Source organism: Opisthocomus hoazin, chromosome 2 (genome assembly GCF_030867145.1).
Source record: "Opisthocomus hoazin isolate bOpiHoa1 chromosome 2, bOpiHoa1.hap1, whole genome shotgun sequence".
NCBI classification, from domain to species: domain Eukaryota; kingdom Metazoa; phylum Chordata; class Aves; order Opisthocomiformes; family Opisthocomidae; genus Opisthocomus; species Opisthocomus hoazin.
The window spans coordinates 101,417,971-101,444,500 of record NC_134415.1 but is presented as its reverse complement, the minus strand read 5'-3'; the positions used below and the strand labels follow the sequence as shown (position 1 = coordinate 101,444,500).

At 37.3% G+C, this 26,530-nt stretch overlaps 1 protein-coding gene across 1 annotated transcript in view; it reads right to left on the bottom strand.

The window, feature by feature from the left end:
• EYS (eyes shut homolog) overlaps positions 1-26,530 on the bottom strand; it is a 966,530-nt gene that overhangs the window by 230,293 nt on the left and 709,707 nt on the right. The window contains exon 37 of the mRNA XM_075414597.1: positions 11,571-11,800. Coding sequence (XP_075270712.1) covers positions 11,571-11,800 — 230 coding nt within the window. The remainder of the gene's footprint in view (positions 1-11,570; positions 11,801-26,530) is intronic.

Genomic DNA, 26,530 nt, shown 5'->3' with positions numbered 1-26,530 from the left:
ACATTCTTCATTAAATGGGATGTGGTACACAACAGTTCTACCAACCTGGCCTTCCCACCACAGACGCCACCACAGCCACCTCTAGCCACAGCCCCCATGAAAGCCTTTACCTCAAAATGCGTCTGTTGCTGACTCCTGCGAAATAAGCACATTAGTTCAAAAACTGTTCCAGGTAAGCTGAGCAACTTCTGCATGGCTCAAATTGCCTCACAGAGTGGTATTGTAGCTTATACATGGCACGCTCACATATGCTTTTCTGCATCTGTAAAGTTAACTGTAAATTAAACTGGTTTGGATTGGAAATCAAAAATATTTTCCACAGAACTGTACTATGGAGTAATGCAAGTTTGTAACAGTGGGCAGGCACCAGGCAGAGGACATCACCCTCCATCTGAGCAAGGATTGAAAACCCTCAGACCAGGCCTCCCTTATTTTTGGCAGATTATCAGGCATAGAAGAGTGACACGAGAATGTTAAATACAAGGAGATGTTAAAAATGTCCCTATCTTTATACTGTGGCTCATAAGCAAACGAGGTGCAGTCAGTCTTTTTCTGTTTTGTTCACGCTGCACTGCATGGGTTTGGCAAGTCACAAAGGACTGCAACAGCTACCAAAAAAAAAGGAGAAAAAGCAAATTAAAAACAGTGACAGGAAAAGAGATAAAACTATTACAAAGTTTAACTGTAGTATTCTTATATGCCTTTTGTGTATTATGCACATATGCATAACGGCACATAACCGGTTTATAATTATTTGGGGGAACAAAGTCAGAAAAGAAATGAGGACATAATCTCAATGTTGTATGGTCTGTAACACAATGTTAAGAAAGAAAAGAAGAAACAGTGTTGGTCAGGTTCAGCAAAAAACATTTCTGTTATTAGCAAAGACACTACTTTTCCATAGATTACTTCAGCATTTTTCTCTTTGTCTTTTTTTTTTGGTAGACAGGCATTGTCTGATTATATTGTTTGTAAAGACTCATGAATCAAATGGTAAGGGGGAAGACACGCTTTTTTTGAGGAGAGCATCTTTTAAAGCAGAGAATGAAAATAGCCATGTTATGAGCAAAAAATCATGGCATAAATAAATGAAGACATTGCCAAAACTGATAAAAATCCTAATGTGATGCACATTGACTAAGCCTTATTGATTATTATGAGTAAGCCTCACCACTACTTGTAGAGTTAGAGTCTCATATACTTTCAGCAGATTGTTTCTGTGAAAAATATGATGCAGCAACACAATAGCGTAGTATTAATCTACTGCTTCTGAAACTGTAACAAGTCAGCAGGATTTCAGCGTTCCACTACCAGAGCCAGAAGAAAGAATGAAGAACAACCGTGTTCTGGAAATGCAGAAAACATGTGATGCATTTTCAGAGGTTACAGAAAATGCAGAGAAATGCACAGGTTGGTAAGGTCCCTGCTGAAACCTCATTTTATCAATAACATAGTAGTAGGCTACCTCTGCACTGAGACAAGATGATAACACCAGAAGCTGAAAGTGTTTGTGGCAAATTACAAGCATAAAATATTAATTTCTTTATAGTTCTGAGTTTTTATCAGCCTTCTCTTTGTCTGAGACCTTTTACTTTATTCTTGTAAGACGACTTCAGTTGGATTAAGTATAACACCAATAATTACTATTCTTTATAACTCCTTATTTCATTCTAATTTTCTTTTCTAGGCTAGTAGTTCAAGAATATTTCCAGTGTTGAGCTGCCCTATTGCAAAACCTCAGGAATCTGTCCTGCCTGCCATCAAGTGACATAGTAGTATTAGTAGTAGTTTCTTTATCCTTCTCCCTGCTCCTTTCCTTAAATGACATCAACTTTTTAGCATATCTAACAGACAAAAAAGGCTTAATCACCTTGTTAATGCACTTAAATCCCTGTGAAACTCTGTTATTTTACAAACAAAGCAAAAAAAGCAAGGGTGACTCTTACATCGAACATACTTTGAACCAATATTTTGGATCACAATGTTCTGTTTTGGCAAAATTTATTGTTATGATTCCTTTTAAAACTTTTGCCGCTCCAGCATTTCTGGATAAATTTCAGACCCTCAAACATCAGCATGTGGATTATTCATAGGAATGTTCAGGCTTTAAATCTCGGCTAACATTCTTCCCTTTATTCTGAAGTGCAGCCAGTCTGCTCTCCAGGAATGTCAAAAAATGGGCAAATGATTTTAGTAATCTAGAAATGAATTTCATCTTATAATTTCCTGTCTTGAGTCTGTCTGGATTCATCTTTAAACGAAGAGATTTATGCAGTCTGCTGGATTTCAAAGAACAATGAATGAAATGTCCCTACATACTCAATTTTTTTTATGCCTGGAAATCCTTCATTTTTTTCACCTTTTCTGTACATTAATCTTTTTATGAGTGATTTAAAATGCTTTTATATCAAAAGTAGAATTAACATAACAGGAATTCCTATAAAACTCCTACACAAGAATCTCCAGGAACAGGGAGGGTTTCATATTGATTCTACTATACTCTTAACAAGACATTTAAAGAAGTACACGTGTTTAGTAGGAATACTCCCATTTTATGTTTTTTTCTTGCTATTAAAACAGCAACTCCATAATTTCAACCTCAGACCTGCAGTGATAAAACTTTTTTGTTTTGCAACTACGCTGAAAAATAGCCCCAAAACCCAGTAGCATACCCCTGTTACTTGAGAAAACGTACAGGAAGAGACAGGTGTCCAACAGGGACTAGTCTTCTGCTATTAAACTCCAAAAGCAACTTTAAATACTGTACTTTGCCACAACCTAAATATTTAGTCTCTACAGCTATGATTATTTGCATAAGAAATTATTAAGAACAATGCCCCATCTGTTGGAAAACATTTTTAGAAGTCAGATGAATCTGTAGTTTTCCATTATGATTGGTAGAGGCTAATAGGATGCTTGCCTTTATTTTCTTGGCTTTATATCCCATATTTGCATATTTTCCATTGTATTCAATATGCAAGTGTTTTTTATTATTAATTTATAATACAGTGATTTTATTTTGTCTTTTATAGAGCTAAAAATTCATTAAGGAAAATTCTTGATACAGTACAATACAATTCACGTAGGAAAACTGTTTTCATTTATGCAATTTCTTGTCTTAAATATGAATCTAACAGGAGATAGAAATCTGACAGTAATCTGAATTTCTGTTTAGGCAATGCCTCAACTCTTTGCTCTTTTTGATGATGTATTTGTTATTTTCACTGACTCCACTGAAGTACAGGGGGACTCTATGTGTTCCCAAACTTTTGAACCTCCCACACATTCTGCACAGAACTGATCTATAACAACTAGAATGTAACTATATATTTTGCTACTAAGAAATTCACCTTTCAAATCCTGAATTTTCTGAGTAGCTAAAATATCTAAAAAGCTAAAACAATTTTGCTATTAGTTGCATATTTTGTCACTACAAACTCTTACTACAGAAATGTAAAGAAACTACAGTGGTGGGAAGAAAAACAAGCTTTTTGTCTTATTTAAGAGAAGCTGTCTTCTTTTTCTCCAAGCGAGGTTTGCTGTCCTGCGGAGCCTCAAAACAGTGACTTCCTAACATTTATATTGTAATTTTTCCTCCCCTTTAAAGAAGAGTAGCTTGAAATTTTATGTAAACATAAGCACCAGTGTTCCATGAAGATACATGAAAAGGAATGCATTGGGCACTCTTATCTGGAAATAATGTGGGGTTTCATGCTTAAGTCAGAGTTTTATGGTCAGGCCAAGAAACAGCAAAGCCATTTCCTCTGTAACCACATTCTGTAAGTAGCCAGTGTCTTCCCAAAATGGCCACTCACTTTGGGAGGCAACATGAAAGGATCTGTCAGTTGGCATGTCTCTGAGCAGGACACTTGCATGAGTTCCTTAGAGAATCTTGATGTTCACTTCACATTCTCAGCTAGCTGAAGCTCCTGAGAGTAGTCTAGGAACGGACCAGCAGCCGCATACCTTTGTATCCAGGAATGAAAAAGCCCCTCTGTTTTTAATTGCAGCATTCTTGAAACCAAAATGTCAAGGTAGCACAGTATACTGTCATCCTAACTTGGTAACACAGGTGATTTCATTGGTAAAAGGCCTAATTAACCACTGTTTATTCGGTGCTGTTTAAGCAAACCCAGTCTTCCATGTCTTTTTCTTACCGGATACATAATAAAGCTCAAAGACGTTATTTAATACCTCACCTGCTTTATTACATGGTGTTTCCTGTGGAAGAACACAAATGAGTCAAGATCAGAAAACAACCATTTCCATACTGCCTGGGGGGACTCACAGCATTTCTGGAGATGATTTGATTATCAGCAAATTAGCACCAACAGAACAAATGGAAGCAATTCAGGCATTACTGAAAGAAGGTATTTCCAGAAAAATGCTATAAATGTAGAACTAAAGGAAGAAAAAAGTAAGTATTTGTTACCTATGCAACAATGGTTATCTTTTGAATGAAAAATGACTAACAGGAGCTGGGAGATTAGCATCTGAATAGGTTACAAGCTTTAGAAACAATCAATTTTTATACCAATATTTTCAAGTGGAAAATGAAGGGAAGAAAGCTTGCTCCCCACAGATTCTAAACTTGCCATTATTTCATTTTCTGTTATCTGTTCTTGTCCAAAATAGTGTGTGTTATCAAATTGTTTCATTTCTCCTAAAGATTACTGTGACAAGAAAGCTTTTATACACATTAAAGAAAGAGTGATTCAGATACCCAATGCTAAAAATGCCAAAATTTCACAAGTCTGATCTGCATGAGAAGACAGAGGTTTCTACTGCTTTTATCAATCGCTTTTCCCAGAAATAAATTGATAACTTCTTAAAAAGTGCTTATCCATACAAGCCTTTATAACAAAATTCTGCAGCTATCTCATTTTTAATAATATCCAAATGAAAAAAGAAGTATTTAAACAACTCTTAAAAACAATACTTAATTATTTTAAATGGCTCATGACTGGATATGAATGAACGTGAATACAAAATGGAGAATGTACTAGCAAATTGACAACTATTTAAAATGTTTCTATCACTATTAACTCTTTTCACAGTAATCTTTCAAAGCAACTAATGCCCAGCAGTCTCCATAACGGTCTTTCCCAATGGAGACTTCTGAAATACATATCAACCCTCTGGTCAGTGAGAGAATCCTATAGCTCTATAGCATACCCCATAGCAATAGACCCTGTAGCTGTTCTGAAGATCATGGTTTGGGCGGAAGTGGCAGTGCAATGGTAAATAGCTTTACAAAGACTGGAACACGAGTTGTTAAGAGTTGGTTGACGCTTTGAAGAGCTCTTTCCCTAGCTCAACAAGCTTTTTCTTTCTCATTATCTTCCCTCTACGTATAACTAAGGTGTATCTTAGGCTGTCTTTTAATCACATCTTTAATCTATTCTTAATAATCATAGAAAACTGCCACCTTCCTCTACAATTTAATTAAGTCTCTCCCCCAGAATGGTTTAAGATGCAGGTTGTTTTTAACTGATAAACTACATAAATGACCAAACTAGGAATGGGATGGATGGATCCTCATTCAAGATCTGATGTAACAGAATACTTGCATCCTTAACATTAAGGACATGAACTACACAAATTTCTTACACTCTTACAGTTAAACACATGTAAAGCTTATGCACTCCACTGCATCGGAGACATAATCTCTAAATTAGATGAGATTGTAACATTAAATTTTGTTAAAGCCCAGTTACACTGACACTTGCTTTTGAGGTGGTGAAATTCTATAAAACTGTTCATGAGGGTGGAAGAAGGATTAGTTGAAAATTACTTCACCACTTTCTTGTGAATCCAGTTGCTCTTCCCTCAGTATCCTGTTTTCCTTCAATTTCACAAACACTTAAGCAAATTAACCCACAATAGAATAAAAAACGGAGATGTAGTAACTGATAAAACAAGATGGCATTGGATTGGAGATATTTTAGACATCTTCAAAAACTTCTCCAACTAAGAAGGAAAAAAGTAGTGACTCTATGCACAGGTAACTGTGCTAATGTGATTACTCACAGACACAGGGTATTGTGACGTGTTAACAAGCTACACTTCACAAGGTTTGCCCAGTCTCATATCAAAGTGTAAGATTATATCCATGAGTGAAAGGGCAGAGAAGAATGTTTAAGTTAATTTAGACAATTCATTTTTGCATCACACACCAAAATAGTACTGCTGTTGAATTTTATTGCACCAAATAATAGACTGTATGGGAATGGCTAGCTGTTTCCTACACACATCTTCAAAATTGCTATAATGGCAGCTAAGGTTTCAAAGTCAACATACAAAATTATTTAACATCTGGCTAAATACTTTTTTGTTCTTAACTAGCCTACTGTGTTCTTAATTTTTAAAGTCATCCTCTAAAAACATTGTAAATCTGAAGGGAAAGCTTACTACATTTTTCAAATTTAGCCCAAAATCTAGAGAGTTCATGTGAAAGTTTTACATACACAAATAAATGCATTTTGTGGGAAATCAATAGGTATCTGTTGAGTTTAGACATTGTCTGTGGATTATGACATCAAATTGATTACTGAAGTTTATACTTATCTCTAAAAACTTTATTTTTTCTGCTTACAGAGTCCTACAAGGTTATGAATCATTCTGATGGAGGATAAAATAGGTGAGACAACACATGAATTCTGGAAAAATGAGAAGATATGGGGGAACAGTATCCTGTTTTTCTTTCTGGGTACCTCAAACTAAGACTTGAATGTGGAAATGAATGCATGGTTGCCCTTCCTCACACCCACCTCTGTATATGATTCCCACTTTCTCATCCTTCTTTTCAATGGTTTTCAATGGAAATTGCCAGCGACTTGTTTTAAATCATATATATGCAGTATAAACATTAGTAAGGAGATTAACAGATCTGTGACCTGCTGAAGACATGAAACTGCATGCTTCTAAATATGGCTGAAGTCACAGAAACTGGACTAATTGCATTTATTTTCAAAATCAAATACATAAAGACAAAAAAAATTGTCAGAAATGAATGATACTAGTCAATGACAGAAGTTAGAAATGTTAAGTTAGGAACAATGTCTAGAAAAGCTACTAGTAAGAGAAACCTCTAATGTTTGGGGTGATGCTAGCAAGAATCGCTCAACAAATCAGGAATTCAACAAGTGTATCTCAGGGAACAAATGCAGCGCTGTTTCCAGGTGGGACTGTTGCAAGATAAATGCCTGTAAAAGCCTTCTGGTTTACTCCTGGTTTTGCAGCTTTGTCAAAGGAGTTGACCTTTGAGCAATGCACAGAACATACACAGTATCAAATTAAGTGGATTTCCTGTTTTTAACAAATGACATTTAAATATTCTTTTTATTGAACAATTTACAAAACTTTTACAGAATACTAAAAAATTTGGAGACTTTAAAAATGTTAATCTTATAATTAACAGTCAGGGACATACTTTCTTTGCACATGTAAGGCAGTGATATTCCAAACCTATTGCTATGAACTTCACTGTAACAGACAACCATCTGCCTTCACGCTAAAGCAGAAGCATTATGTTTTTTCCACTCGTGTAGTGATTTCACAATGAAGCAGATACAACAGCTTAGCTAATAAAGAATTGTTTCACGTAGGAAAGAACGATACAATTCATATTGAAGGCACCAAGCTTCTTTACTGAGAAACGAAAATGAGAAAAGGTAGCTCAGAGTACACTGTCTACCATTCGTTGTATTCCCTATCCACACAATCATCCCTTTCTATTGCATGACCTATTGCATCACTGCTCAGTAATAAAGATTAAATTTACACTGGTAGCAGATTTTCTGTGTTGCATATGAAGTCAGAGTTTTTAAAATAAAGCTTTTAGCAACTTCTTGTTTCCAGACAACTTCAGTAATTTATAGTAAAAAAAAGAAGGAAAATACTGAAAGCAGTATTAAAGGGAGCTGAGGCTTCAGATGGTTGCACATGTATGCTTTAGACTAAATCCTCACTTTATACCTTGGCATATGTCCAATGCTGATATCTTAAATTTGACTTCTGCAAATACACTTGTTTATACCCATAATTTTCTATTTCCTTAGAAAAATGGAGATAGAGTTCCACTTTTCAGAATTGCCATTTAAGGACATTTCAGATTTCAGAGTTATCTGATTATTTAGCATAAATACACTGCATATTCAAATAAACTGGCTTCGCCTTATGTATCCAAATTGGCACATGACTTGAACATATGAATCTTGTAAGGGCAGAACAAGCTGCTGGAATTTATTTGTTAAGGAACAATAGAACAGGAAAGTGCAATATTGCATATAATAACACGCTATCAAGTTGAACCACATAACTGACATAATGACATTCACTTGCCTTCACTCTAGAAGATGGTTTTATATGCTGTCAGAAATTTACAGTTGTTACTTAGAAACTAAGTGGTGTATCTTCACCTAGATATGAAAAAAGTGAATGCACACATTCTAAGGAATCTGAGAGGCCCACACAAGGTTTGTGTATAAGACTCTGCAGTAAGCCATGTTGACGGTTACTGTGCCAGTTGAGTGTATGACATATTTTCTTTCTGAAACTTAGTTAATGGTAGGTACTAGACAGATCACTAAGGTGATTAATAATTATGTATTACTAAAATGTACAGGTATACATTACAGTATGATTAAAAAAGATTACATCTATCTTTAAAAATCAAGAGAGAATTTCCTTCACTGGAATAAAGTTTCTGGATTGAATATTTGATTTATTTCCTCCTTTGCAAGGTCTCTAGCAAATAACCAGAAAATGATTACAGATGCCCTTATCTCCCGTAATTACTAGTTTTCTCCAGACTTCTTGAAGAACTGGTCCCTTAACATCAAAAGTTTATAATGATAGTTCAGTTGGGCAATTTCTGGTCTCATTGCACTAAATTATCAACCTTGTTGAAAATTTAGGTTTAAATAAAATCACAATATGCTTCAGTTACTTTTCAGCCACTACATACAGGAGACATCAAAATCTGATCCTGATCTATGTAAACATGCAACATGACAGCACATGCCCTGGGTTGTAGCTGTCCCAGTGAGCTGCCGACGAGTCTGTCACATACCACAGCCCTGGCTGACCAAGGAGCACTAAGTGCAAAGCGGGAAGCTGTTCTCTGTGTTGATGGTGGGGTTGTAGAGGGTAAAAGCAGAGCTCTGTGAAAAGAGGAACTCTTCAATTCATCTTCTCCACACAAAGCAGAAAAAGAAGATAAATGTTCTTCTTCCAGTGCCAGAACTATTAAAAGACATCCTATGCAGAAAAATGGATCGCTATTAAAATCTCATCTTCAAGCATGCCTCCAAGCTTCAGCAAAGCAAATGGCATCTCTTCCAATTTTAGAAAAAAAGGAAAGATGGAAACTACATATTGAAAAATTAAAAGGATGATATGATTACACAGCTGATGTTATGTTCTCAAAAGGAGCTACTTATTTGAGGCTTTTTTGAAAACTTGTATTCTGATTTTATTGAATAGAATAGTTACTAGTGTGTCTAATGTGGGATGCTTCAGTCCTTGTCATCAGAGATTTGGTTAAACTGCGACTTGCTGTAATAGTTCCCTGCTTTTAATTTGCTCTTCAGGTAGTCATAATTTAGTCATATTTTCACACATGATTTTTGAGACAAAGTCATATAAAGAGAGAGCAGGGGACAACTTGATTTACACAGGCAAGATAAGTATGTGAAATTCTCTTGGAAATGCAGTTGGAAGACAGTCAACTCATCCTATGGTACGAGCTCAGCAGGCCTGTACTGGTTAAGCTTCAAAGGAGAAAATGGCTTAGGATGAGGTATTTTTGAATCAGCTACTCAAAACCAGCTGTTTCAGTCAGTGGTCTGGAAGCTACTTCCTCCAATGTCTACGACACGGGGATGTAGGTACTCAGCCCAGATAATACAATTCAAAGATAGATGTCAGTTTTCATCAAAACCACCAAACTAGAAAACTCCTGGAAACTGGCAGATCAACTGGAAGTTAAGACTAGGTGAGAAGGCGGCAGCGATTAGACACCAGTACAAGGCACCAGTGGAGTCCACATAAAGTATCACCCAACAGAGTGGTTGTGCGTAGACATTGATATGGCCTATTACCACTGGATGTCTATCAAACTCCTGCTTAAATATAACATTGCTTACCGCTGGCATAACCCTTCGGAAAAGCCAAAACTTGGTCCCATCAAAAAGACTGCAGGTGATGCTGATACAAAGGATGCCAACTGCGTTGTTTGAAACACAGAGGGGAATTCTGGCACATTAAATATATGTAAAGAAAAAAAACACTTTATTGAAATATTGAAAAGACTTCACTGAAACACACATTGAATGGTAACTAAATCTGATACCTTTGAAGGAAACACACTTTTATGGTTCCACTATTTTATGGTGCAGTTTGCACAGCTGCCACGTATTGAAAGCAAGAGCAAAGAGTACACGCAGATACCAAATGCATAGAAGATATTCACCGAATTCTATGTTAACACTTGACAATTTTAAAATATATGATTTAGTTTATTATGAACTTGAGAAAGGCTGAAAGGTACAATATTCTCTGATATCTAAGCAACACATGAAAAATTTTTTTTGAGGGGCTTATAGACATTGATTGCTTTCACATATGATGAGCGTAATGACCTACTTTCAGACAGTAATGTAAGGTGATGTTAGCTCAGATATACTGACAGTCTTGCAAGGGCATTTTTATCTCTAGTGGCTTGCATTTTATAGTGTGGGAAGTTCATTAGGAGCATGTTACAGTTATATAACCATAATCTAAACAATTTTTTTGTTCTTTTCCTGTACACCAATAATGCCCTTTAATACTATGGGAATTATCCACTGCCATTTATAACCCATGGTACCTCAAAAGCTAAACCAGTTTTTGAAACCAGCTATAAAATCTGTCAGAAAAAAGAACTTTCTGAAGAGCAGTAATGCAAAAGAATTGCAATTACAAAACAGAAAACCTAGCAGTTATTGATCAGTTTGTCTTATAGCCTTGATTCTTTTTGGAAAGAAACCAAAATGGTTCGAAGAATTATCTTTTATTCAAATTCTAATTAAATTATGTTAATTTCACTACTCTGTGCCTTATGAGCAACAGTAGTACAATAGAAGTATAAACGAGCTACAGAGTATAAAAAGCCTTTTTCAACAAAGGACCAGGCACAGTGGGAAAAAAGACACCAACCTGCAGAAATGGAAAATCTTTTGAGGAAATCTTCTCATTATTTTCATAAGTTAACTTTTTTTTTTGTCCCAGAAATACTATGTTGCACAACATGCATTAACACTGTGCATAACATTTTGCACAAATAATACAATTTTTTTTCATTAACTCAAGCCTGCCCCACTTACTAGTGTGCCTGACTGATATCACCTGTTTTACATTGCAAGTGAGTATTATTGTAAATACCTCAATGAATCTACTCCTGTGTTATGAACAGTAACTGGGATCAAAAGAAGAGAAACATGATGATCAACCTCTTCCCCTTTTCCAGCTCCAAGGAAGCATAAGAATTTCATTTCACAACTAATAGAGAAAGAAGGAACCACAACTACCTTTTTCGCAGAACCGACCAGTGAAGTGCAGTGGGCAGTCGCACTGAAACGAGGTGGCCCCAGTAGGCAGAGAGAGAGGATGACAAGTCCCTCCATTATGGCACAGTCCTTCCTGGCATAGAGATGGCAATTTGGGGGTAATCTGAGAGGGCACAACAGACTCAGGCAACTCAGCCACATCAGAAGAAACAGTAGGGAATGCTGTTGACAGATGTGTGGATACAGGAATCCTGAAAGGAGAGTGACAACATATCAAAACAAAAAAATCATGAGACAGAATTTTGTCACTATGCTTCAGCTTCATTTAAAAAACTAAGTGCTTTTTGTTTTGTTTACAAATTCAGGTTATATTTAAGTAAATGTGAATACATTAGTAACTTTGAAATTCACTCCCCATCCTGAAATCTATCAAAGAGATAATAAAGGTATTTTTCCCTGTGAGGGAGCAAAAAATAACCTCCATGCATGTTGCAAAGTTTGTATGTGCTCTCATAATTCCTTTTCAGTGGATGTCAAAAATAGAGTGATAAATAAACACACATTTGCATGATTAAATATTTTATTGCTTGAAGTTACCAAATCTCACAAGACTGTTCTAGAAGACATGACTTCCATACAAGTAGATTACGCATGCATATGCAGAAGGAAAATGCTGCAGTACAGCAATACAGTACATTTTAATTCATAGAAATAACTACATATGGGGGGGGGGTAGAGAAAGAGAGATGGTTTTGCTTTCATTTTTCCCCACAAATTCTCTGTTTACAAGGACATTATCACTCTCTCCTCAATTTTCGAGCTCTCACATTGACTACTAGACTGATATGTTAATCATCTGTCTCCCTTTTATTTCCTGTCTCAAAGTTGCTAGAAATGAGTTAGCAATACGTACCACCTGGTTGTCCTAACTATCAGCTCTGTTTATTACTGATTTTTGTTTTATTCAGAGAGCCAAACTTGTGACTCACTAAAACTGTACAAATTTTAGAATACCGATTTACTAACCGGAACAACTTGCATGCATCACAAAAATAACTATGATGAAGGCAAAGTGAAAGGAATCAAAATTCACAAGAAGAGTCATGGCTATTTAATAAGCTTGTAAAATTAAAAAATAGTTTTCACTAAATTTTACATGAGATAGATGTTATTTTTTTATTTTATGATGTTAAAGAGGTTCTACTTGATTTCCAGAAAGGAATTCTTCTAATACTGAAATTTTGCAACAGTAATCTAATAAAATATCTTACTATTTTTACTTCATTGGTAATTTTAAACTTTCTGAATATTTCTCTTATGACTTCGTGTTGTGCAAAAAATCATATTAGAGAAAGGAGACTAGGTTGAACTGAAATGTCATTGATGTTTTGGTCAAAACACAACATAGGAATTACATACTTCATACAATAGTTTACAGGCATCATAGACAGTGAAAGTTAGCACTGCTGGCAATGTGTTAAACACCAATAGCTAAATTCTTACTTGTTTTGGTGAAAATGGTGGTATAAACCTGTTTAATAGAAAACAGATATTAAAAAATTATATACTGGCCCCTGCTGCACACTCCCCTCTCTCCTTGGCACCTGCTCTTGCATCAGCTAAAAATTCTGCTTCAACATATCACAGAGTTTCGAGTATGTCTTAAAAATAAGTGTTTGAAAGGGATGATGCATCATGAGAATGAGTGTGTCTGCAGAAGCAAGGCAGATGGGGAGATAGCGGTGTGATGGGACACCTTCAGTGTGACTTTGCATTCTCCACTCCATGCACCTGTTTTCTTAAATCCAGTTTCCAAATTTTTTAAATATCCCATTCAGTCATGACAACCTGAAAACTGATTTTAATAACTTACTTTTTGGATTCTATATTTTAGAGAGTGCTAACAAACTTCATAATGTTCCAAAAGAAAACAATATAACACATCCCAAGCAAGAACGTTGTCTGCAAATTTCACTACTGAAAAATCAGTTCTCTGAATTAGTAATACAGCACCTATACAAAGAAAATGATGCATGCTGAAAGGCATGTGGAAGGGAAAAGCAGCTGGACAGAGGAAGGACAGAAATCGTTCAGGACAAAGCGAATACCTATGGGAACTCAGAGAAAGGCAGAGTAATTGAGAAAGGAATAGAGCCCTGGAAAAGAGCAAAAGAGACATAGGACTTGCATGACAGCAAAGAGGAGATGTACAGAGCAATAATGGTAAGGGAAACATTAGGAGATACTGAAGCAGGGACACAGACTGCATCCAAAATATAAGACAGCCAAAACACACACACTATGGTGGTTAGAAATGAGAATACAGGGATTTAAAGGCAGTTAAAAGCCATCCACTTTATGAGAGAAAAGCATCCACAAAGATGGCAGACAACCAGCAGACTGAAAACAAATCCCTAAAAGATTTTGGAGGCTGAGGACTTGCTGATAAGAGGTTTGGAATTTTAAGAAAAAAGTGACTTCCCACTTGTTTCCATTTACATGCATAGGATAACATCATTTCCATTTATATGAACAGAATTACAACAAAGAAATTGCTGGGTTTATAACCATCCTTTTCTCCTAAAGAAAACAACTAGCACGATCTTCATATGGGCTATTCCATTCAGAGCAGCATTAAGTGCACTGTCTGTGCTCTCTTCTATCAGGCTAACATGGCAAATTAAAAATGCTTAGTCACCTGCTGCTGAGATTACAATCATTGATTAAAAAAATTTAAATTTTATTTTTCTACCCAAATAGAAAATAAATATTTGAGAAACTCTGAACTAATAGTAGGCTTACATAAAGAATCAGACATTTACAGGATAAATTTATTGGCAGCTATTACTGGGATTATGGGTTGATTTTTCCCTTCCTTCTAAAAAAAACTCAACCATAAAAACTAAATAACACTTGTGGTAGAATCAGGGCATAAACCAAGTTCTCACTACTAGCTATCAGAAAGACCATTTCTCCAATGGCAGATAATCCTGTAGATGATCGTTGCAAAATTTATGCCTCTGAATCTGATCACAGCTACGGTCAGGGGTAAAATACTTAATGAGATTTTTACCTGCCTGACTGGCAGGCCATGCATTCTTGTGTCCACTAGAAACATTGATTTCCAGCCATGGCAGTTTCACATCCCCTTTCTGATGGGAAGCTACCATTTTTCTCTAAAATAGAATCACAGGAGTGTGCTTCAAATGAAGTTTTATGAGCGCAAATAATGCAGCCATGCTTCATTTTTTGGTTGACATCCCAATTTGCAAAGAAGAAAGAAAGAAATGTTCCTTGGCAGGTTGATTTCCCCATGGTTCATTTGCTAGTCTTTTGCAGGGTGTCAGCCATGGTAGCGTTGTTCTGAATGTTTGGTTTCTAGATGGTACCTGACTGCTTCCGTGCCAGTACTGCTTCCAAGCACGCTGTAGCTCGCTGCGTTACTGCAAAAGCAGTGGAGAGTTTGACTGGGCTGGTTAGTGGGGTAAACGCCTGCAGCTGCTCTCACAAGCCATTTGCGCTGCTGCTGTGAATGAGTAATGACCTCACCTCAACACAGTTTAGCTAAAGCCTGTATTTGAATAAAGAGTTGGGAAGCATTTAAAGTAATTTAGCAATTGAGGTGTTAGAAGTTTTGACAAAGTGTAACAAAAATAAATCAGGCAAAACTTGATTCACTGATACTACAAAACAAGGCCACAATTTTCTGGTTTTTTGGTTTTGTTTTTTTTTTCAATTTCCCAGCCTGTCACTCTCTCTCAGGTCAATAATGCATACAAAGATCTTCTAACTTTCAGCAACCTTCAACACATTCTTTTTAATCTTAAGATGAGCTCAAATGGCTGAGTTTTAAAGGCCTGTGACCTTGTGTTTCATAACTGAGTGCATGTAAGTTTGAAATGCTTGTCTAAATATAGACTTTACTGCAATCTGAAGTTTTGTTTATTTCATATTACGTTCTTTACCACTCAAGGAGATGTATGATCAACTGAATGGCAGGGATGTAGTGCTTAGGGATCATACTCAATGTTATGTTGTTAAACCAAAAGCACACATAGCCTAACCAACTGTGCTTCCTGCTCCTCTACGCTCTCCTTCTCTTTTCAGAAAGAGCCTGAAACTATTACTGTGTGGAGTTAGAGGCACTGCAGATTAAAAGTTAAGAAAACATCTGGAAGGCCCCAGCTGTGTGCTGACCCAGCAGTGCAGAAGCTCAGCCTTGCTGGGAGTTGTGCTGGGTGTTTCTGCTTTAACCCCTGTGCTGGGGCCAGTGACTGGGGCAGAGAGATCTGGGACTGTTCAACATGGAGAAGGGAAAGCTCAGTGGCATCTTGTCAATTTGTGTAAATACCTGAGGCAGAGGGGAGAAGATGGAGCCAGACTTTTCTTGCTGGTGGCTAGTGACAGGACATGGGGCAATGGGCACAAACTGAAATACAAGAAATTCCATCTAAATATAAGAACCCCTCTCTTTTATTTTTTTAATAGGAGTGGTTTATCTGTATAAGGGACTTCAAACTGAGACCTGCAAAGAGAGCAGATTTGTCCCCAAAGTAATTCATTATCAGGCTGATGGCAGCCATGTCTGCTGAAGCACTCTGACATTTTTCCTGAAGAAGGTTGATGAGACATGTAATGGTGCGGGAGTCCCAAAGATATGATAACATCTCCACTGCCTATATCTTCTGGTACTTACACACTTAACATTTTATTACTGAAGTAATGGATTTAGCCTTATCTGATAAGAGTGTGATAAGGAAGTTTGTATTTTTAGCTTGTCAATAGAGTAATTTGTGCTGGGAAGCAACTGCTTTTCTTCACAGTTTTCCTTGGGGGAGCAATGTGTACATGCCATTTTTCTTGGGCTATGACAGACTATTATTTTAAGCAAATGGTTTAGATTTTGGAGCCAAAAGAAAGATTTTCCAAGCGCATTAGCATGCATGGTAGAATATAATTTCAAAACCTTATGAAACTGAAAACAACTGCACTTCATGGAAATGCCAGTTTAAACAGGAATAAAAAGCTAGTACCTTAAGTGTAATTTGGCAAGAATGAATAAAGCCTTTTACAGACTGTTTACTTTGCTGTTCACAACCATGTCAAGAAGAATACTTTAAACGGCATTTCACTGATTTCAGTGAATCCACAGAACAGTCTATCTGCACACTCACCCTACTGCAGAAACCCCTTAAATCACTCAGCACAGTAATTGAGAAAAGAACGTAAGAGATTACCAGAGAGGGATTACTTTTGTTCAGCAGTTTATATATGAATCTTCTTTCCTCACCCATCCCAGTTTTTGTTTGATTTGGAAGAATCAGGAGTCTGTTTTCCTAAGAGAGATGATTTATGATCAGGCATATCTGTTTTAAAAATTCATTTCTCAATGTCTGTTCCAGGCTTTGAGCCCAGCTTCTCTCTCTGTCCTGTGTTCGGCCAGGACAGGGTTAATTTTCACCAGAATCCAGGAAGGGGCATAGCCAGGCGGGCTGACCCCACCTGGCCAAACAGAGCCGGGTATTCCATACCATGTGCCTTCATGCTGGGTTCCGGTGGGGGGGAGCTGGGCGGAGGGAACTCACTCGCGTCTGGGGAGCTCGCAACGGCGGTCGTGGAGGGTGGCTCTCTGGGTTGTGCGGTTTGTGTTGTGTTTTCTCCTTATCTGTATCGTTGTTGCTGCTGTTGCCTTTGTTTGCTGTTCTGTTAAACTGACCTTATCCCGACCCACCAGTTTCTGCCTGTTTCTTTCCATTCTCCTCCGCACCGCGGCGGGGGGAGGGGTGGCCGCGTGGCGCTTTTGTTGCCAGTCGCAGCCAAACCATAACACGCTCCTACTAGGCACAATATTTGGTAGCAGAACTCAGTGATACTGTAGTTGCAGCTTTCCATTTAAAATTTTGCCTTTGGTATAACATCATTGGCAACTGCTTTTGCACACACAGCATCTCATTTAATGGTGCAAACTCTTAGCAATGCAAATAATATATTTGATACACAATGCAGCTGAGGATGTGAAAATACAATTAACAGATATAATGAAGTTTATGGAAGCTCGGTTTACAAATCCAAAGAAAAAATGGTGAACTCCAGGATGCATAGCAGTGCTAGATATAGGAAGAAATGTCAGGTGTGGAACCATAAGTGAAAGGGGAAAGAAGAAAATGAAATACATGTACTAAGACATCTTCCTGCTCTGTTTGCTGTGAAGCATGTAAATTCCATAGACTTTGTAAGAGATAAATAAGATAATGTGACACAGAATTTGCAGCAACCATTCTTTATGTTGAAAGCTTAATAGTAAAAGCCTTCCTAAACAAAATTCAAGTGAGTTTTCCTTAGGCAATATTTGAAGAAAAAACCCCTCTTAGTCCCTAAGTTTAGGACATGACAAATAATGATTTTGCTAGAACTGAGTTTCTGTACCAAATCCAGTCGTCTTTTTACTTTGTTTGCTTGAAGAAATAAATGAGCGCCAGTTATTGAATCTCTCAGTTGTTCACACTGATCTTTACTTTCGCTTGGTTTTGGTGTTTTGTAGGCTTCCCCATCTTCCCTTTTAAGCTCCTCTTGGGTTTCTATCATCCAAACATCGAACTCAAAAAAAAGGAAAGCAATAAAAACTACTGAGCACTGAGTGGACCAATGTGCAAATATTGAAATTTCAGAAGTTTAAGCAAATCTCAAATCTGTCTGAACTTCAGCCTTCTGTTTTACATTTAGTCAATAGTTACAGTTAGAAAAACCTTTTCCCAGTTTCATATTAGCTGCTGTTTGGAAAAACAGCACTTGAAATGCCCGAGTGCTGCATTTTTTTGTTGATTTATCAAACTACTTTTCTTTCTAAAACCAGTGGTTTTAAATGGGGAAAATACTTTAATTCCCTTCTTGAAAATTCTCTTAGGAGATCAGAAATGTTCTCTTTTTTTAACACAGCACTGTACTTGTCCTTCTAAAAAGTCTCTGTAGGATTAGAATATAGCAATTCTGTCCCAGTCCTAAATGGCTGAGTAAATTGTACTGGGTAAATCCTGTAACAGAGATGTTGTGAGAGCTATCTAACATATCACAAGTCCAGAACAGAGTCAATACTGTTTACCAGAGATTCTTTCTGGCTTTGAGGACTACAGACATTCTCCTATCTCAGTGATGCCGTCCACAATTTAGACTCGAAAATGGAAGATCTACCTATTGCATGTTATTGTAACACAACGTGTCTCTGAGATATAAAGGAGAATCAGTCCCAGATTCTGGATATAAAATTGATTTCCTGCATCTCAGGAAGGACTTCTGCATTGTAACTGTGGGGACTGTAGTAGTCATACCTTTGGTCTTTGCCCACAGTGAAGATTCTCCAGATGGCTAGAGCCCTGCCTTGCCGAGAAAGAAAATGAAGTGCTTGAAGGTTACTATATATATATATATTTATATGAAGTTTACTATATATATTTATATATATATATATATATGAAGGTTACTATATATATGTACCTTGCTATAAAACCTAATTGATACAGTGGAAAATTTGAAGTCTGTACTCCGATGAATATTCTAATCCAAAGGATGGGGAAACATCCTTGGGCTGAACATGACCCAGCAGTGTGACCAGGTGGCCAAGAAGGCCAACGGCATCCTGACTTGTATCAGGAATAGTGTGGCCAGCAGGAGTAGGGAGGCGATCGTGCCCCTGTACTCGGCACTGGTGAGGCTGCACCTCGAATACTGTGTTCAGTTTTGGGCCCCTCACTACAAGAACATGGAGGTGCTGGAGCGTGTCCAGAGAAGGGCAACGAGGCTGGTGAAGGGTCTAGGGAGCAAGTCTTATGAAGAGCAGCTGAGGGAACTGTGATTGTTTAGTCTGGAGAAGAGGTGGCTGAGGAGAGACCTTCTTGCTGTCTGCGACTACCTGAAAGGAGGTTGTAGTGAGCTGGGTGTTGGTCTCTTCTCCCAGGTAACCAGCAACAGAACAAGAGGAAATGGCCTCAAGTTGCATCAGGGAAGGTTTAGATTGGATATTAGGAAAAATTTCTTTACTGAAAGAGTGGTGAAGTATTGGAACAAGCTGCCCAGGGAAGTGGTAGAATCACTATCACTGGAGCTGTTCAAAAAATGTGTAGACGTGGCACTTCGGGACATGGTTTAGCAGGCATGATGGTGTTGGGCAGACAGTTGGACTTGATGATCTTGGAGGTCTTTTCCAACCTGAATGATTCTATGATTCTATATGTGAACATTTTTAGTTTCTCCACTCAATCCAATGAATGCTTGTTCCACGCAAGACAGAACAGACCAAGAGACTGGGTTTGGGGAGTTCTTACAGCAGTTCTGGTAACAGACTGACAAGTTGATAATTCCATCAAGCTGAGGACACAACTGTAGTCAAGTATCTGATAAACCAGAACAGTGCTCTTACCATCAACCTGAAGAATAAAAAGGGAAAGCAGGTTTTGTACCACCATTAAACATCTCTTGTATAGTCTCATCATTTTGTCTGCGCATGCCTAATAGATGTTGCTGTTTGTGAGATATACTTCTGAAGGATGAGTAGAGGCACTCTCAGACCCTCACAGGAATGAGCAGGATGCTCAAGATAATCAAAGTGCTTCCAGAAATGCATAGAAACACACACTTTGGCAGGCTGGAACTTCAGTGCACCCTTATCACATTACCGACAAAATGCAGTTTTGTGAGTACATACTCTGTTTTTAGGTGCCTCACACAAAATTAGTTTAGGCATCTAAATAATTTTCACAGAGTCCTTAATCTCCTTTTGCATTTGTTTCCCCTTGTGTTGAAAATAGTTCTTGCTTACATAAAAGAAGTAGGGGTACATTGCTTTATAAATATTAATTAAGATTCCGGTACAGAAAGAATTTTGCTATTCAAAGACTGTGTGACTGGAGAGAGACGGGAATATATAAAGGCTTTCTGTATCGCACACTATTGAAACTATCAGGAAAGCTGGCCAGCAAGCAGGATGAGACAGACATGTAGATATTAATAGTAGAGAAAGAGTTAAAATTGCAGAGTACTGTTGTGTATTATCTAGTCTTTCTTCCAGACTTAATTTCTAATTATATCTTAATGCTGGAGAATGGCTGGCATGCATAAACACAAACACCATTTATTCATTAGTAATCTGGAATTTAATTAAAATATTACTGCATTCTCATTGAGTGCATAAGGAAGAATATTGTGAATAAGACAGGTCAAAAAATCCCCGTGATATTAACAGATTAAAAAAAAATATATGCTACTGAAAACTTCCTAAATAGTATTTTATTAGGTAACAGGTAAAGAACTAAAGCAACAGATTTTTAGGTACATTTTTTCTGTGAGGAAAAAATGATGATTTTATAGTCAATAAAGCATGTATCGCAGATAAGAGAGCAATAACAGCCCACAGTGGATCTGGGTATTGGGACCAGTGACATTAGAGCTTTTACCCTGCTTGATTATCTCCCAAAATCCCTCATCCCCTCACTCCACCCTATGCCCCATTATGTTCACTAGGTTTTCACTTTTCTTCCCAACAGGGAGGGTGCTGCTGGTCTGGAAAACTCAGGTGGAAAGTCCTGTTGATTCACACTGAGCCACTGCTCGTTGGTCTTGACTGTTATCAGCCACTGTCCCCATGCATTCCCTGGTAGACATCTCCATGCATCTTTCTCATCTTCAGGACTTTCCCCTAGTTCCAGGATCTTCCCTCTAGCCAGGATGTTCACCTCCTTCTTTCCCAGCCCCCTTCTTCTGTCCAAGACAACATCTTCTTTTCAGGAGCTCTTATTTTTCTGTGCTTATTTTTCTCCCCAGAAGCCCAGCACCCATTTGTCCCAGTCAAAACAGTCTCTCTGTGCAGAATCATAGAATCATAGAATCATAGAAAGTTTTGGGTTGGAAGGGACCCCTAGAGGTCATCTAGTCCAACCCCCCCGCAGCGAGCAGCGACACCACTAATGAGATCAGGTTGCTCAGAGCCCCGTCCAACCTGGTCTTGAATGTTTCCAGGGATGGGGCCTCCACTACCTCTCTGGGCAACCCGTTCCAGTGTTTCACCACCCTCATTGTAAAGAATTTCTTCCTTATATCCAGCCTAAACCTACCACGTTGTAGTTTAAAACCATTACCCCTCGTCCTGTCACTGCTGTCTCTACTAAAAAGATTGTCCCCATCTTTCCTATAGGCTCCCTTTAAGTACTGAAATGCTGCAATCAGGTCTCCCCGCAGCCTTCTCTTCTCCAGGCTGAACAAGCCCAATTCTCTCAGCCTGTCCTCATAGGAGACGTGCACCAGCCCTCGGATGATTTTTGTAGGCCTCCTTTGGACCCGCTCCAACAGTTCCACGTCCTTCTTGTGCTGAGAAGCACAGTGTGAGATCAGTCTCCTAAATGGTGCTTTTGTTTGGTCCAACCATTATCAAAACTTATAACCACTTCATTCTGATTGCAGCCACCAAGTAGGAGGCTTCTGTTTGAAGATTCAAAAGTTCAGTTTTGGATATTCATGTGTGTGCGTGTGTGCAGTTATCTGCTGCCTGCTGTTGTTCACAAATTAATATTTCTTTTTTCACTAAAGCAGAATCATATTTTAGAATGTCCTTATGTAAGAGGCATTGCTGGTAGATGTCTTTTCATTCTTTCTCATATTATCATGAAATGACTGTAAGGGCATAATAAACAAGACTGTGTTCTTATTAAAGGGATTTTCCTAAAGGAAGGTTGTTAAATGCTGGAGTATGGAATAGTTTTTTTTCATTAAATTGGAAAAATATTTTAATTTTGTCTACAATATGTTTTTGTAGTGAGCACTGTCACTGTATTTGAGAGTCAACAGATAGTGTAACAATGACAATGACAACATTAACAAGAACAATCAATAACAGAGTAATTAACATGTTCAATATTTATGACCTTTCTTTGCAATTCCTAATTCCTAAAGTACCAAAATGCCACAGAATAGCCTTTTCCCTCCTAAATATTTCAAGAAATTCCAGCTTCCAATAAAACTCTTAGAACAGAATTCACTTCATCAAACATTACCTGCCTCAGAATTTTGGAAATCTGCCTAGGCTGATCACCTTGATTCTCCCTGTAGACGATCTACACGCAGAGAGAGGAATCTTCAGTTCGTCCCATTGTAAGATAGGTGACCACCTTCCTCCACTGACTAGAGAGGGAACTGAAGAAATTAACTCTGACAAGTGAGGACAAATTCCTACTTCTACCCACTATGCCACACTTAAAATCATGCATGGTTTGATTATATAACTGAAAAACATCCCAAACCCTGTTTAGGAATTCAAAACTTTTGCTAAAAGCATTACCTATAAATCTCATACCTTTACAGCAAAGGGTAGCGCTTACTTTATCCTGTTACAACCTAAACTGATCTGCCTAAACCTTTAAACAATTTAAGTCCACAACGAAGAGACCAATATCACTTTAACATCAGCAGAAGTATGTGACTCCAGTTTAGCAAAATCTTAAAATGTGGAGCGATCTTAACAAGCAGCCTTATCAGGACTGTAACTGAGAAGTTTTATTAGTGTGAACAACTGGAAGAAAAGCATAACAGTTCACAAACGTGAAATAAGGAGAGGAAACTCCAGATGCCTAGTCAGCAGATTTCTATCTTTCAACTTGCAGAAGAGTACTCAAAACTGTCTGCACAGCAACCAAGGTCAAATGCAGCAGAACGACATGCCACTATGCTGCACTAAGCTATTCAGTTTTGGTTAGGACTAAGAATAATAATTCAGGAGCTGCCTTTTCTTGACTTGGATTACTTAACAGAATGTCCTGGTTTTGACTGGGATAGAAATAATTTTCCTCTGGGTAGCTGCTATGTTTTGGGTTTAGTACCAGAAGAATGTTGACAACACTGATGTTTTTAGCTGTTGCTAAGAAATCAAGGGCTTTTTCCAGTCTCCCATATTCAGCTAATGAGCAGGTGTGCCAGAGCTAGGAGGGAGCACAGCCAGGCAGCCAGCCCAAGCTAGCCAATGGAAATATTGCATACCATAGGTGTCATGCTCAGTTTAAGACTGGGGGTTGGCCAGGGGACAGGAAGTTATCTGCTCTTCTCGTTTCTGTGAGTTCAAATCCTTTTTTGTCCGGAAGTTTGGTCTTTTTCAGGAATTTTGCAGAGTTCACAAATTTCGGTTTCTGTGATCACTGGTTGGGGATTGATTGCAAATCGATCATCAAGTGGTGACAAAAATTGTATTGCATATATTTGGTTTTGCATATTCACTATTATAATTGTAATTATCATTATTATTAGTAGTAGTATTGTTAGTTCTAGTATTTCCTTTGCTGTCTTATTAAACTGTCTTTATCCCAAACCACAAGTTTTACCTCTTGTCCATTTCTCCTCACTATCCCACTGGGGGGTGAGGGTGAGGGGTGAGTGAGCTGCTGTTAAGCCCTAGTTGCCAGATGCTGGATTAAACTAACACAGAAAAATGCTCTCCTATCTTCATATCAGCTGAAAAGTTGTGACGTGGCAAGATCACAGGGAGGCAGACAACATATTAAAGTAAAAGTATGTTATATTGAAATTATCAGGTGGTCAATTTGTTCCAGGGTAACATTTAATAAGTTGATATTTTGGCTATATTGATCCTAACAGCTTTTGGTTACCTTCAACGCAACCTGAACCCTAACATTATATCATTGGAGGTTTAAGTACCCGGTTATGATATGGGAGTAGGCAATACCAGTTGCCAAAAGTCATTGATCGTTCCAACTACAAAACAAGTTTCACTGCAAGAAAGAAAGAGAAACCTGAGGTAAAACTGGGAAAATATTCTCAATGACAGAGTGAGTAAATACTTCTCACTGTTATTTTCAAATTGCACAATACCTTTCTACCATGTTATCTTCAGTAATTTTAAGTCGTGAAGGGCACTTGTATTTAAAGCATTGATATTGGACATTTAACAGGGTCATTATCTCAAAGCAGGTCGGATTTAAGAATATCAGATAAATCCTCATCATCACGTCAACAAAACAAGCTTTTTATGGAAGCTATCATCTGAACACAATCAGGAGGTTAAAAGACATAAGGTATTACTTTGTTGTGCTTACCCTCTTTCTTTTTTTTTTCCCTTTCTTACTTTCTTGGTTTCTTTGTCAAAAATTTAGACAACTCATACAGAATTCAAGATTCAAAATATCTAACTTTCTGATTTAAATGACAGAAATAAAAACTACCATAACAAGTAGATTGTGCTTCGTCGTTTCCAAAGCGCTTAGCAATGCTTAGGAGTACAAATATACCTCTTCTAGTAAAACTTATAAGTTCCTTCAAAAATGGTAAGTTCCTTCATTTACTCTTTGGTCAAACTTGATGAAAATCTGCCAAAAGCTTAATTATATGGCCATATTCCCAAATTAGAGTACTGAACTTACTCCGTTCATATTAAAAAATTATTCTGAAGAAAAAAATTATTTATTGCAAATAATATTAATCTCACTTGCCAGTAGAACCATGTGGCTATTAAGATTTCTGAACTCTGGTGAATTATTTTACTATAATTAAGTAAAGAATATTTTATATATTCTGTTTTATGAAATGAATTTTGTAATTGGTAAATGCTGGAAGACAGTTATTGATGTCACTCTTGTGTTTGTAGTGCCCCTTCATTTTCATACAATGTTTCATAACATCAGTGAAATATGTTAACCAGTTAATTCTAAGAAATTACTGCATTTTCAATTGGCTAATGTCATTTGGCCTTCAGCCTTGCTCCTTATGGACGTAAAAATTTCATATTACATCTTGTTATCTAAATAATGAGTTTTCGTGACAGTTATGAAATGCCAACTCACACTTCTATGTCAGCTAGGACGTTGCATGAACACTAGTAGTGTAGCACCTCCTCTTATCTATCTCTTAATTTTAGAGTGAGTGAAGAGAGGAAAAATGGAGAAATCTGTCTTCAGAGAGCTGATCTGGAGTATGTATGTCTCAACAAGTTCTTGCACAGCATAGAGACAGGGTTTTTTAAAATTCAGTTAATTTATGTACACGTCCTCTTTTTGACACTGCTTGCAATTTTAACAGCTCAGGGCTTTATGAGATGAAATCCTTCCCTTTTCCCATAAATAGATTAATTACTTAACATTTCTACTATTGCTATGACCAATCACTGCTTCCTGTAAACTTCAGAGCTTCAAATGAAATCCTAAAACTCATAATTAATATTGTATCTAGAAATTTACCAATGACTTGAGAAAGCTGTGAGTAGAAGCTGAGAGGACATGAACCTAAAACTTATCTATATATTGCATGCATGATTTTGAGTAAATTGTCAAAAATATACATGAATGTCTACTGTAGTTTTGCACAGAAGCAGCAGTGGTTTCTGTATGCTCTGAACATTCTACACATTACAGAATCTGATCTTCTGAGAACCGGACTATCTTTTTGTCGCTATTCACTTTAAAGTTTACACATACATTTTGAATTGCTTATGCTTCTGGTTTCTGCTTTTCATAAGCTAGTTCTTTGGAGGGGGGAGGGGAATAAAGGATTTTTTTATTCTCATGAATATATCTGATCAAGATCTGTCTTGATTTTTAGGTTAAATTTCTGAAGCATTTTCTCTTTACCCAAGAGCTGTAATTTCACTTTTGAAGAAGGAAGGAGAAAATATGAAAGGATACAACAGGATTTAAAGCTGTTCTTTTTCTGAATAGTTCAACAAAGATGAATAGCGTGGTTTTTTTAAATGCTACACTAGTTTTTCAAGGCTGCAGGGGGCAGTGATGCACTATATATCTACAGTACTGCAGAGCAGGAGTCAGACAGGATATGTTTAAACAGTCCTGCAAGTTACAGATACAGAAAAAACACATAAACTATTTAATCAATTTAGGTCTTGAGAAATTAAGTAATAGTAAAATATTTATATGAATTTTGGAGGGAAATAAATGTTTCTCTTACTGGTAAATATATTTGTTTTCCTGCTGCAATGA